Consider the following 12292-nt stretch of genomic DNA (forward strand, 5'->3'; position numbering starts at 1 on the left):
TTTGGTGATATTCAGTCTCAATGCACTTTTGTTCTTGTTCCACAGGAGCTGGGCTTCGTGCAGCACGTGTTGAAGGCCGGTCTGGTGCATGAGACGGATCTGTTCTTCATGGCAGTTGTGGAGAGAGGAACAGGTGAGACTTGTGTCAGACTTTTTACTATCGACATGTCCGGTTTGCATTGCGGCTTATTCTGACCAGAGATCACCTACTTAGACAGGAAGAGACCGTCTGACGGACATGTTAACTAGGCAAACAGTTTTTATGTGACGTTTAGGGTGGCAGGTAAATATGAATTCAGTTATATCTCATTTATTTGATACGAAGTATCTCAAACCAAAATCTTGAACATCTTTCAGAGCTGTGGTGTTATTGTTAGTTTAATCTATTACAATTTTTTTTTTGTTAATTGAAATAAAGCTGAAATAAAATATAAATATTAGATCGAAAAACTTGAGAATGAGAAATGCTGCATTGCAGGGTTATTATCATTAACTAAAACCAAACCATTAAAAAATATATATTTTCATTACTTAATGAAATAAACATTCATAAATGTAAAATTTTATTTTTTTCTCATAAGTACTAAAATAACAAACTAAATCTAAAGTTTTATAAAAACTTTCTAGACGTTAAAAAAAGAACAAAAAAAAATGAAAAACTAAATTACAAAAACGTTAAGTAAATTTAATTAATTGAATTTAATCTAATTTAAAATATTAACATAAAATATAATAGGTTATCAATGATGCCAAACACTGTTACTTTGTTGCAAATAAATGAAATATAATAACTTACAATACTACAAACTTATTTAAAAAGTATTAAAATTACTCAAACTGAAAGAAATCAATTAAAGCTAAATAGAAATATATATATATATATATATATATATATATATATATATATATATATATATATATATATATATATAAAAAAAATAAAACTAAGCATAAGCACTAACAAAATTACTAAAACTAAAATGAACCTATAAAAATAAAAGCTTATTCAAAATATTTATAAATACTATAAAAGTGTATATTACTAAAATAACTTTCAGAGATTTAATATTATGAATATCACAAAGTCCATGTTATTGAAACCTGTCGAACAGAATATCTGCATCATCACTGACTCCTATGCTTGTGTCGTTGTCGATCAGCTCGTGTGTCGGCCGCTGTGGTGTTGAACCCCCGTTACCCTGATGTGGCGCCGCTCTTCTCGCTCTCTCTGCTCTGGAAGGGAGAACGCAGCGGCCGCTCTGACGATAACCTGCGGGTATGAGCGTAATATACCTCTGTTCAGATATTCTCGGAGAAACAGCTGAAACTATTTTCTAATTGATTTTGTTGTCGTGTGCAGGCGGTCGAGAGCGAGGTGAACGTGTTCCGGTCCGAGTTGCAGGGGCCGCGCCCGGGCCTCCAGCTCCTGACCAATCAGATCCAGCGTCTGTGTGTGTGTCTGGATGTGTATCTGGAGACGGAGAGTCAAGTGTGTGACGGCTCAGAGGGACCTAAAGAGTTTCCTCGAGAGAAGATGTGCTTGCGCACTGCCAGGTAACACACTAGGCCTACTGTAAATACACTTCTCCTTTGTATTTACAAAATGCAAATACAAACCTATATATAGTGAAGAATTCTTAATCTTTCTGCTGGATAGAAACTTGAGCTCATGTGAAATCTGTGTTTCTCTCTCAGGGGTCCGAGTCGTCTGAAGCCCTTCAAGTACAATCATCCGCAGGGCTTCTTCAGCCACCGCTGAATCCGGATCTCAGGACGAGCGAGACTGTTTTAGTGCTTTAACCCTCTCTCAGTCTCTGTCCTCTACCTTTTACCTCTGTTTTATCATATGTGTTTCTCGTTTGGCTCATAAAATGTGAATTAGAAAATAAAACATTGATTTTGATAAGACATCTGTGTTTTTTCTTGGTTGTTTTGATGATTCCACCTTCTCACTAAATAATCCAACACACTATAACAACAAAATACAGACAAACAAACCAAAAGTGCTGAGAAGTATAACAAATTACATTCAATGATATGTATACATCTCTTCCTGCATAAATAGTTCAGAAACATGATAGAAAAATTTAATGAAACAAAACACCTCTATTTTAAATTAATTTCTGTAACGCACATCTTAAACTCTTTGTATACAGTATATATATATATATATATATATATAGTTACATAGATAGAAATATCTATAGACACAAAAACAAACATATTTTAGTGATATATATATATATATATCACAATTTATATATGTATATATATATATATATATCACTAGTCTCTAATACATTATTTACAAGTGAAAAAAATTGTTTTTAGGGATGGTACTATGAAAAGTACGAATGCATGATAATATATGTAAAACAATTAAAAAAGCTAAATAAAAATTATATAGATATATAATATACATTGGTTTTTATTTTGCTTTTTAAAATTGTTTTACATATATTATACATGACCTAAAAAACGTTAGTTTTTTGCATTTATTCGTTTGAAAATGATTTATTAGAGACTCTTATTTTGAAGTCCGCATCGGTTTCGCTGTCACGTGACAAATGCACACAGTCTGTCAAACCTGCATGTCCACATCATCTCTGATGAAGATCATGAGCATTTATGTCGCAGATTAATCACTTATATTAGACACATATCGGTGAGTGATTGGATTTTCTGGATTTATTATATGGAATCGATAGATTAGTATTTAGACCCTCTCGTGTTTCAAACGTTACACAGGTGCATTTAATGCTGCATTTGAGTCACATTGTGACAAACGTATCAGAAACACCCATAAACAATTTTCTAATTGATAATGTTGTAGTGGTACCATAGTAAATTGTTAATATTAGATGGTAATACCATAGTACTTAAGGGTCTACCATCTTTATAGCATAAATAGTGTATATACAGCATTATAATCCACATATGTTGTCCCTCAGACAGCAGAGTTGCTGAAATGAGAGCAGACTTGAGTTTTCTGCACTTCTGTTTGCTGCTTCCGGTTGTCAGAGGCACATTATCAAAGACAGATGGCAAAAAAGCCAGTAAGATCCAGGAGGTGGAGGTGAGACAGTCCTGTTTGCAGATGAATTGTATGAATAAGTCTGATCTGTGTAAGTGTTTTCTGTGGGATGCTCATATTCGAATATGCTCATACTTCTGGATTGATATGTATGTGTGTATCCACAGACATCAGTGGCGGATCGTCCGGCGCAGGATCGGGGTCTTGTGGTGACGGACCCTCAGTGGAGGGACATCGTGAGGGAGGAGAAGAGGTTTTGTCCTCAGTGTGTGTCTACACGACACTTTAAAGGCAATGTGCTGGGATACATCACACCTGTAAGTCATCTATCTATCTATCTATCTATCTATCTATCTATCTATCTATCTATCTATCTATCTATCTATCTATCTATCTATCTTCTGTCTCTATCTATCTATCTATCTATCTATCTATCTATCTATCTATCTATCTTCTGTCTCTATCTATCTATCTATCTATCTATCTATCTATCTATCTATCTATCTATCTTCTGTCTCTATCTATCTATCTGTCTGTCTGTCTGTCTGTCTGTCTGTCTGTCTGTCTGTCTGTCTGTCTGTCTGTCTATCTTTCTGTCTGTCTGTCTGTCTATCTATCTATCTATCTATCTATCTATCTATCTATCTATCTATCTATCTATCTATCTATCTATCTATCTATCTTCTCTCTGTCTGTCTATCTATCTATCTATCCATCTATCTATCCATCTATCTGTCTATCTATCTATCTATCTATCTATCTATCTATCTATCTATCTATCTATCTATCTATCTATCTATCTATCTATCTATCTATCTATCTATCTATCTATCTATCTATCCATCTATCTATCTTCTCTCTGTCTGTCTGTCTATCTATCTATCTATCTATCTATCTATCTATCTATCTATATCTATCTTCTCTCTGTCTGTCTGTCTATCTATCTATCCATCTATCCATCTATCTATCTATCTATCTATCTATCTGTCTGTCTGTCTGTCTGTCTGTCTGTCTGTCTGTCTGTCTGTCTGTCTGTCTGTCTGTCTGTCTGTCTGTCTGTCTGTCTATCTGTCTGTTTGTCTATTCATCCATCTCTCCGTCTGATCTCTCAGTGGAACTCTCATGGATATGACATTGCTAAGGTGTTTGGTCCGAAGCTGACGTCCGTGTCTCCGGTGTGGCTTCAGCTGAGACGAAGAGGACCCGAGAGCTTCCACATCACCGGTCTTCACGACCACGACCCCGGTCTGAGCATTACTGTGTCTTCCAATGACTACCAATCATACTTTATGGAGGAAATGGACAAATTATTTTGTTAGAAAACATAGGTATGCTTGTCTTTCCACAGGTTGGGTCAAAGCCGTGAGGAAGGCCAATAAAAAAAACAAAATACGTGAGTGTGGATTTAATGATGGTTGAACTCTAGCTGAAAGCATCAGGTTCTCAGTGTGTGTTTCTCTGTCAGTTCCTCGGCTGTTGTTTGACGGATGGTCCTATCAGGACTACGTGAGCGTCCTGGACAGTGAGGATGAGACGGAGGAGTTGGGTCGAGAGATGCTGGAAGTGGGAAAGGTGCTGTATTTACTCTGTTCTCACCATGATGGAATGATATGTGATCCGTATTCCACTTCCTGGAAGTCAAGAGGGTTCAGGTTCTTGTCAGTCTAACAGGAAGTTCCTAGTGCGAAAGTCTAAAGTCTGTCTATAGGCCATATATTTTAGTTAGTGTAATTTCACTCATGTAACCAAAATACTGCATGTTAAACTGCTCTGATAAAATAGTTCCTCATCGTGAGGATCATTGACACACTGATTTTGCTCCTCAGGCCGAAGGGTTTGATGGTTACACACTGGAATTATGGAGTCAGCTTGGAGGAAACAAGAGAAAGTGAGTACGAGTGTGTGTGTGTGTGTGTGTGTGTGTGTGTGTGTGTGTGGAGGGCAAACAATTAAAAATGTTTTAGATAAATGAAATAAAGCTGAAATAAATGTAAAATTTCAACTTGAACAGAAATTTTAAATGTTGCCTTGGCAACTTACTGAAATTAATACGTTTAAGACCAGTACTAAAATTACAAAAAGTAAACCTAAAATAAAAATGAAAGCTAAATAGAAAAAAAATAATAATAATTAAAAGGCACATAACTAAATTACTAAAACTTAAACTAAAATTAAAATGAGAAATTAAAATATTACCGAAGTCAAAATATTAATTAAATACTAAACATAAATAATACTAAAATAACACTGGTGTTTGGTTCTGTTTGTCTATACCATGGATACTGTTTTGTCATCCGAACTCCTTCGACCTAAAATATTTACTTCAAGTGAGATTTTAATTTCATATTTCAATACATTAATAAAAATGCATTCAGTTGTTCACGTTTCTCTGATGTTGGTGTTGGTTCATGCAGGTGAACAAATAAAATATTTAAAAAAAAAAATTAAAAGTTTTTATTTAGATTTTTGGTTTTATTTAAAAACATAATTAGATATTTTTATGGTTTAATTATTAGCTTTCCATCAACTCATTAGCTTTCAGCAAAAACTGACCTTAAATCTTATAAGATGTTTGTTTGTTTTTTGATAATCTTTTAGGGTTAGAGTCTGTAGTATTTAGTTTTAAGCAGTAGATCACACATCACCACACATAATAAGACCGCAATAAAATGATTTCATGAGCATGTTCTGATATTGGATCTGTATTGTGTGTGTGTGATTGTGTTACAGTGAGCTGGTGCACCTGATCACACATCTATGTGAGACTCTGAATGCTGGGAAGTTGACCTGTGTGCTGGTCATCCCTCCTTCAGTCGCGGCGGGGTACATAACAAGTCTTTTTCTCTTTCCATCCCAGCATTCGTTGTGCACTGAGTTTGATCTGTTGTTGTTTGTGTCGTGTTCAGCTCGGGTCAGCCCGGCATGTTCGGCCGGGAGGATTTTGAGAAACTGGCACCGGTGGTGGACGCCTTCAGTCTGATGACGTACGATTACTCAGGACCTGGCAGGTCAGACACACAAACGGGGATTTTGATGTAATTTTTCTGTGTCAAAAGCATTTTATTATGTTTATAAACTTTATAAAATAAAATAAAAACTTTTGGTGATACTGATAAATATTGTTTTTGTTATTGATATAGTTTAATATTTAGCCATTAGGCAATATGACGACTGATGTTATGCATCTGTACTGTTCACATACTTGTACAGAAACTACAGAAAAATGTTTGTCTTATTTTGTTACAAATATCAAAATATTCTTAAAACCACATAAATTTACTTGAGAAGGAAAATTACTGTCTTCTGAAAAACTGATCAAAACTAAGTAAATTAATAAACAAATATTTGCTAATGGGTAAAAAATGTAAAGGGAAAACAAGTTTATTTTTTCTGACCCCACTGGCAGATATTTTCTTGGTTTAAATGTAAAGACTTCATTTAAAAATTTTCTGAAAAAAATAATTGTTATATATTTTGCTGCAAGTAAATGTATCTTGATTTGAGAATGTTGATATTTTGCAGAAATACAGAGTAAGAGAATTTTTTTTTTTTTTTCAGTTTTCAATATGAAGACAGACAAAAAAAAAAACAAATAATATCGGCTGATATCCTAAAAATTCCTTTTACAGATATTGTATTAATCTGTATGATTATATTTTAAATGGTGATCAGCCATTACATTATACATTAGCAATACACATTTTCTGTTTTTAAATATTTTTTAGTGAAATTTTAATGTCAACTGATTTCATTTCAGCATTATAGTAAACACTAAACATGCGTCTTGCAGACTTCCGGTTTTATCATTTACTGTTGATAAAACCACATGTTCCAGGCATCACGAGTTCTTCTGAAGCATTTACATGGGCTGTGTTTCAGGCCGGGTCCGAGCTCTCCGCTGCCCTGGGTCAGAGAGTGTGTGCTTCAGCTCGCCCCTAACAACCAGTGGAGACACAAGATCCTGCTGGGAATCAACATGTACGGCCTGGACTTCAGCAGCCACGGCGGAGCGGAGCCACTGCTGGGCGGGAGGTACACGCTTCATCACCCGCTGATCTGAATCATGGCTGTCAGAATAATTATGAGTTTATGTCTCTCAATTCTGACTTTTCCGCAATTCCAAGTTTATCCCACAATTTTTACTTTTGTGCAATTCTGACTTTGTCTAGCAATTTAGATTTTTTCGCAATTCCGAGTTTATATCTAGTAATTCAGATTTTTTTCCCCACAATTATTAGTTTATATTTCGCATTTCTGATTTTTCCGCTATTCCTAGTTTATATCTAGCAATTAAGATTTGTTGTCAATTCCGATTTTATATCTAGCAATTAAGATTTTTTTTCTCCACAATTATGAGTTTATATCTCGCAATTCTGACTTTTCCGCTATTCCTCGTTTATATCTCCTAGTTTATATCTCCGCAATTCCAAGTTTATCCCACAATTTTTGCTTTTGTGCAATTCCAAGTTTATATCTAGTAATTCAGATTTTTTTTCTCACAATTATGAGTTTATATCTCGCAATTCTGACTTTTTCACAATTCTGAGTTTCTCTCGTAATTCAGATTTTTTTCACAATTCTGAGTTTATATCTCTGAAATTTTTCTCTGAATTCTGAAATACAATCTCACAATTGCAAATTATAGAGTCTTATTTGCAGTCAGAATTCTGAGATAAAAAGTCACAATTACCTTTTTTATTTTAAATTCTCTGACGGAATCAAGCTTTCATAAGATTTCCTTGAAACTTAAAAGATTTTTGTGATAATTTTTACTACATTAGTCAAAGTTATTCTCATTTTGTTGTTGAATAGAAATTTAAATTATTTTTTTTTAAAAAGTGAGAGTTCTTAATTATCATTGACAAAAGTTTATTTTTAATCTTAATTTTCACACAGGTATGTTGAACTGCTGAAGGAAGTGAAACCCAAACTGCAATGGGATGAAAACACAGGAGAACATTTCTTCAATTATAAAAGGTTAAACACTCACTTGACTGGAACGTATCCTGATGCATTTGGCACACAAAGCTTTCTCAAAGCTTGTAATCTGATTAAACACAATATGCTAAGTATAAAATACTGATTGTCAAAAGATGCTATTTTTATTTTTTATTTCTATTTTTATCAGCATTTTTATATTTTTTTATATTTATTGTTATGATTCACATTTTTGGTTGCAATAAAATAAAACATTTAGATATTATTACAGAACAAGTCTTTCTTTTGTTTCAGGAGTAACGGATTGAAGCATGTTGTTTACTATCCCACTTTAAAGGTAACTGTGATAATAGTGCCATAATAGTACAAAATATCAAAGTGAATTGTGGGTATTATTCAGTTCTGGCTCTTTTTCTCCTCTAGTTTCTCCAGCTTCGTATCGCTTTGGCAACTGAACTGGGAACAGGAATTTCCATGTGGGAATTGGGACAAGGACTGGACTATTTCTATGACCTTTTGTGACCTGTGATCTGTCTTACATTTGTTCGATCTACTTCCAAATAATAAAGTGTGATTTATCAAAGCACTTCATGATATTTATGACAATACTGTTGCTGAGCATGCCAATAAAATTATTTTTTAATTACGTGTTAAGTGCATTCTTAACAGAGAAGCAGCATTTTAATGCAACTTATTTTATTCAGGAATACCATTTTTATTATTTCATTGGTACAGATTTGTTTTTTCATACTGCATTGTTTGTAATACTGCACATTACATAAGTGATTTATTTTGTGGAGCAAATTAAAACATTACAGCAGTTAAAAAGATCAAGTAAAAGTAAAACAGTTGTTCATTCTTGATTCGTTGTTCCTCTTCACACATAATTGTAGATCTGCATACGTGATATGAAAAACCACAGCATTTCCTGTGTTAAACTACCCATCTTACACTTTAAAGGAATGTTGAAAACAAGTGAGCTTTACCAACTACACACTCAATAAACAAAGAATATAATTAATAATCACGTTTACACTAACAATGGATGACTGGTACATTTAATAGCTGAAATGTGGAGCTTTTTAGTACTAATGTTCCAGGCTGGAAAAAAAAGTAATTTAAAATAAAGCCTTTTATTACAGTGTAAATGTTTTGATATCCATTAAATCTATAAATCATCGTGTGCTCCTTTCAAGCATTCAAATTAAACATTCATATTTTATACGGAACATTGAATTTTAAGTCAGAAATTTCTAAACTTTGGTGTGAGAAATGCATTTGGAGTGAAGAACGTATATATGTGGATACATGTGCTTTCAATAATATAAAACATCTGGTTCAGATTTCGTGAAGTTTGCTCTTGAGAATTCGTTCTCTTCTGCACAGCTGAAGCGTTTATCTGCAGTTGCACAGAAGAATGAGGTTGTTGACGGCCGCTGATGTGGACTGCAGGTTCTGGCCAGTCACAAGATGGCGGTCCAGGACCACATGAACGGCGTCCTCGATGCTCGCTGTGAGGGACAGAATTAATTTATGCTTCACACAAACACCAGTAGCATGTGGTAAAAGGGATGGAGTACACCCAAAATGCTATTGTGTCATCATCTACTTCTAGGCAAGGCTGACGAATTCTATTTAGGGATTTTAATCATTCTCATTTTGGTGAAACGATGTCCATCTTAGTCTAAACTTTGGCGCTCTTAAGGTGACGTCACGTGACGTGACAGATCACTAAACAGATCGCTTCACATTTTTTAAAATATATTTTTTATTGAATACAAAATTATACATACAACCAAGGCAAATGTATTCATTCTACAGTAGCCTACGTAAAAATTTCGAGTTAATGCGCTACACATTATATTGAACTGATCTGTCACTCGACGTCACATTAAGAGCGCCAAAACGGTTAAAATTGTAAGTAACAAAGTTGCTATTTATTGGATTCGAAGCACGCTACGCTACACATAATATTTAGTGACGTTTTCATAAAATGACGTTTTCATTTCATGTTTTCATAAACTGAAAACAGTTTAGACTAAGATGGACATCGGTTCACCAAAATGAGAATGATTAAAATCCCGAAATGTATTTCGTCAACAGTTCAAGCGGGACATGAAATGATCCTCTTCCTCTTTACTACTAGTTACAGCACCAAATAAACATGAAACATCAGAAGGTATGTTGAAAACTACAGTACAAATGTATAATGTATCGTAATCGATAAATGTGTGTTTCAACCGTGAAAAGACATCAATAATACAGCTTGTAAAGTAAACAATGTCACACAACTTTCACACAAGCCATTCAATGTCCATTAACTCGTTAGTAAACTAGAAAAAATAACTCTAGAAAAGAGCAGTTTGATAAACATATGCACATATTTTTTTTAACTTAAATGGTTTATCAATAGTTTGAATAAATACGTCATGAAAACAAATTATTAGCCACATAAATGTTGGTTTCAAAAAACGATAACAATATCAATAAAAACGTATTATTATAAAGCTATTGTTATAAAAACTGCCTTATGTGCAATTTGAATGTTTTTATACAAATCAGTTGTTAATTTCTAACCTGTTAATGTACCAACTGAGAGAAAGAAAAAAATCCTTGAGAAAAAATGACATGTACAGTACTTGATATATATCCAAATAATGAATCAAGATAAGATAAGAATCGAATTGCAAGTTTGTGAATTGAAATCGAATCGTGAGATTTGTGTTCCAGTCCTAACTATTAACAACTTAAATTCGAGGTGTCCCTCACACAAAGCTATCAGAAGACTTGAAATATAGTGCATGACTTTTATGCTGAAAGTTAGTCAGACAGGTTTGGAATGATGTGAAATTTCCCTTTAATAGATTTAAAAGAAACCCCACCTGTGTAAGATCCACCACTGTCTTTGATAAAATCCTCCACAATAAGCGGCAGGTTGGCAAACTCTGGAGAACGTACCAGCTCAAACACAGAGGGCTGTACAAAAAACATCACATTGCATGAGCTATTCCCTCATAAATCCTCAGTTTGTTGATTTACATATCATTATCACTCACCCCAGTCATGCTGTATCCACTGAATATCCACTTGTGTTCCTCTGTAGCACAGCAGAGAGCAGCTACACCCTGTCCCACAGCACACACGGGCTCTGCAATCACACAGACGTCAACTAAACCAATCTCACAACACATATTTGAGATGCAAAGAGACAGCCTCACTTTGCTGAGAAATGAAGTGGGACAGGATTCGTGCGAGGGACCCGCTGTGTGCGAGATCATTCAGGGCTCCCGGACAGTCTGGAATCAACAGCGCCTGATAGCGGGCACCTGAAACATAACACACATCCTGATTATTATAAATGCACCTGTGCACTTAGTTTTAAAAAATCAAGACAGATTTCAGACCATCAATAGACTCGAGTTTGGCCGGGCTGGCGTAGGGTTTGACGCTGAACTCTTGCACCCATCGGGCTGTGCTGTCATCCACGCCTGCAAAGTCGATGGTCTTCCCCTGTGAGACAAAAGTGTGACATCCAGCAAACTGAGGCTTATGTGGATAAATAAACAGTAATTTATAGATGATGCAGAGTGTGTTTCCTCACGCCAGGTGTCGCTGTCTGCACGTTAAACACTGAACTGCACAAATTGAAACACTGATTGAACGATCGAGCTGAAACTCCTGCAGGGAAAACATTCATAATCAACAGAAAACAGTACAAAAGCATCAGTGTTTAAAGTTTCATTTAAAAATAGAAAAGTGCAATGATATTATCATCTGGGTTTTTTTTTTTTGCCACTTTTTGATAAAATTTAATTAGTACAGAAAATTAGAAATAAACAATGGCCAACATACTAGATCTTTCCTGAGCCAAAATAAAATAAAACAAATAGACAAAAATAAAAGACGCATTTAATAACACAAACAAGAAAACGACATGACATGTATTTAAATAGCATGTAAATTGTATATTCTCGGGAAACGCTTATGGCATTTTTACAACTGTACACAAACTATAACGTTGATTTGACGTGATGTTTGAGTCTCACCTGCAGATGCAGAACTGGCCACTATCAGACATGTAGGTTTAGATGTCATCATAGACGCTTTATATCGCTTAATTTACAGTTTTCTCTGTTTTTAGATATTGACCATTAACCAGGCAATATTAACGTCAACAATAACCTACTAAATACATGTATTCAAGTGTTATAGATCCATTGAAATTACAATAAAAACAGAAACTTAGATCATTTGATCAGCTGCTTGTTTTGATGTGTCCGTTGGTATTAAAGCTCCGGGTAAAACAGTTACTCGGTAAGT

At 34.6% G+C, this 12292-nt stretch overlaps 3 protein-coding genes across 8 annotated transcripts in view; 2 read left to right on the forward strand and 1 right to left on the reverse strand.

Moving 5' to 3' along the window:
• The window catches only part of thoc5 (THO complex 5), a 15073-nt gene extending 13169 nt beyond the window's left edge, over positions 1-1904 (forward strand). For all 5 annotated transcript variants that reach the window (XM_081356791.1, XM_081356794.1, XM_081356792.1 and 2 more), the window contains 4 exons: positions 46-133; positions 1161-1276; positions 1361-1554; positions 1696-1904. In XM_081356791.1, coding sequence (XP_081212917.1) covers positions 46-133; positions 1161-1276; positions 1361-1554; positions 1696-1759 — 462 coding nt within the window. In that variant the 3' untranslated portion in view covers positions 1760-1904. The remainder of the gene's footprint in view (positions 1-45; positions 134-1160; positions 1277-1360; positions 1555-1695) is intronic.
• Positions 1905-2543: 639 nt separating this feature from the next.
• Positions 2544-8830, forward strand: chid1 (chitinase domain containing 1). Of its 2 annotated transcripts, none has more exons than XM_081356077.1 (13): positions 2544-2665; positions 2952-3076; positions 3202-3351; positions 4147-4279; positions 4383-4427; positions 4500-4606; positions 4861-4922; positions 5765-5857; positions 5941-6042; positions 6914-7066; positions 7931-8011; positions 8267-8309; positions 8396-8830. In XM_081356077.1, the coding sequence occupies exons 2-13, from the start codon at positions 2969-2971 to the stop codon at positions 8492-8494; spliced, it is 1176 nt and encodes a 391-aa protein (XP_081212203.1). In that variant the 5' UTR covers positions 2544-2665; positions 2952-2968; the 3' UTR covers positions 8495-8830. The 2 variants fall into 2 exon arrangements, with proteins under 2 accessions (XP_081212203.1, XP_081212204.1); XM_081356078.1 differs by having other exon boundaries at positions 2634-2665; positions 2956-3076.
• gatd1 (glutamine amidotransferase class 1 domain containing 1) lies at positions 8572-12291 on the reverse strand. The gene is made up of 7 exons (XM_081356083.1): positions 12019-12291; positions 11574-11650; positions 11377-11482; positions 11191-11298; positions 11029-11120; positions 10855-10948; positions 8572-9483 (listed from the first exon to the last, which is right to left on the reverse strand). The coding sequence occupies exons 1-7, from the start codon at positions 12068-12070 to the stop codon at positions 9368-9370; spliced, it is 645 nt and encodes a 214-aa protein (XP_081212209.1). The 5' UTR covers positions 12071-12291; the 3' UTR covers positions 8572-9367.
• Between the last annotated feature and the right edge of the window lies 1 nt (position 12292).

This window comes from Scardinius erythrophthalmus, assembly GCF_964197995.2.
Source record: "Scardinius erythrophthalmus genome assembly, chromosome: 24".
Classification (NCBI taxonomy): Eukaryota; Metazoa; Chordata; class Actinopteri; order Cypriniformes; family Leuciscidae; genus Scardinius; species Scardinius erythrophthalmus.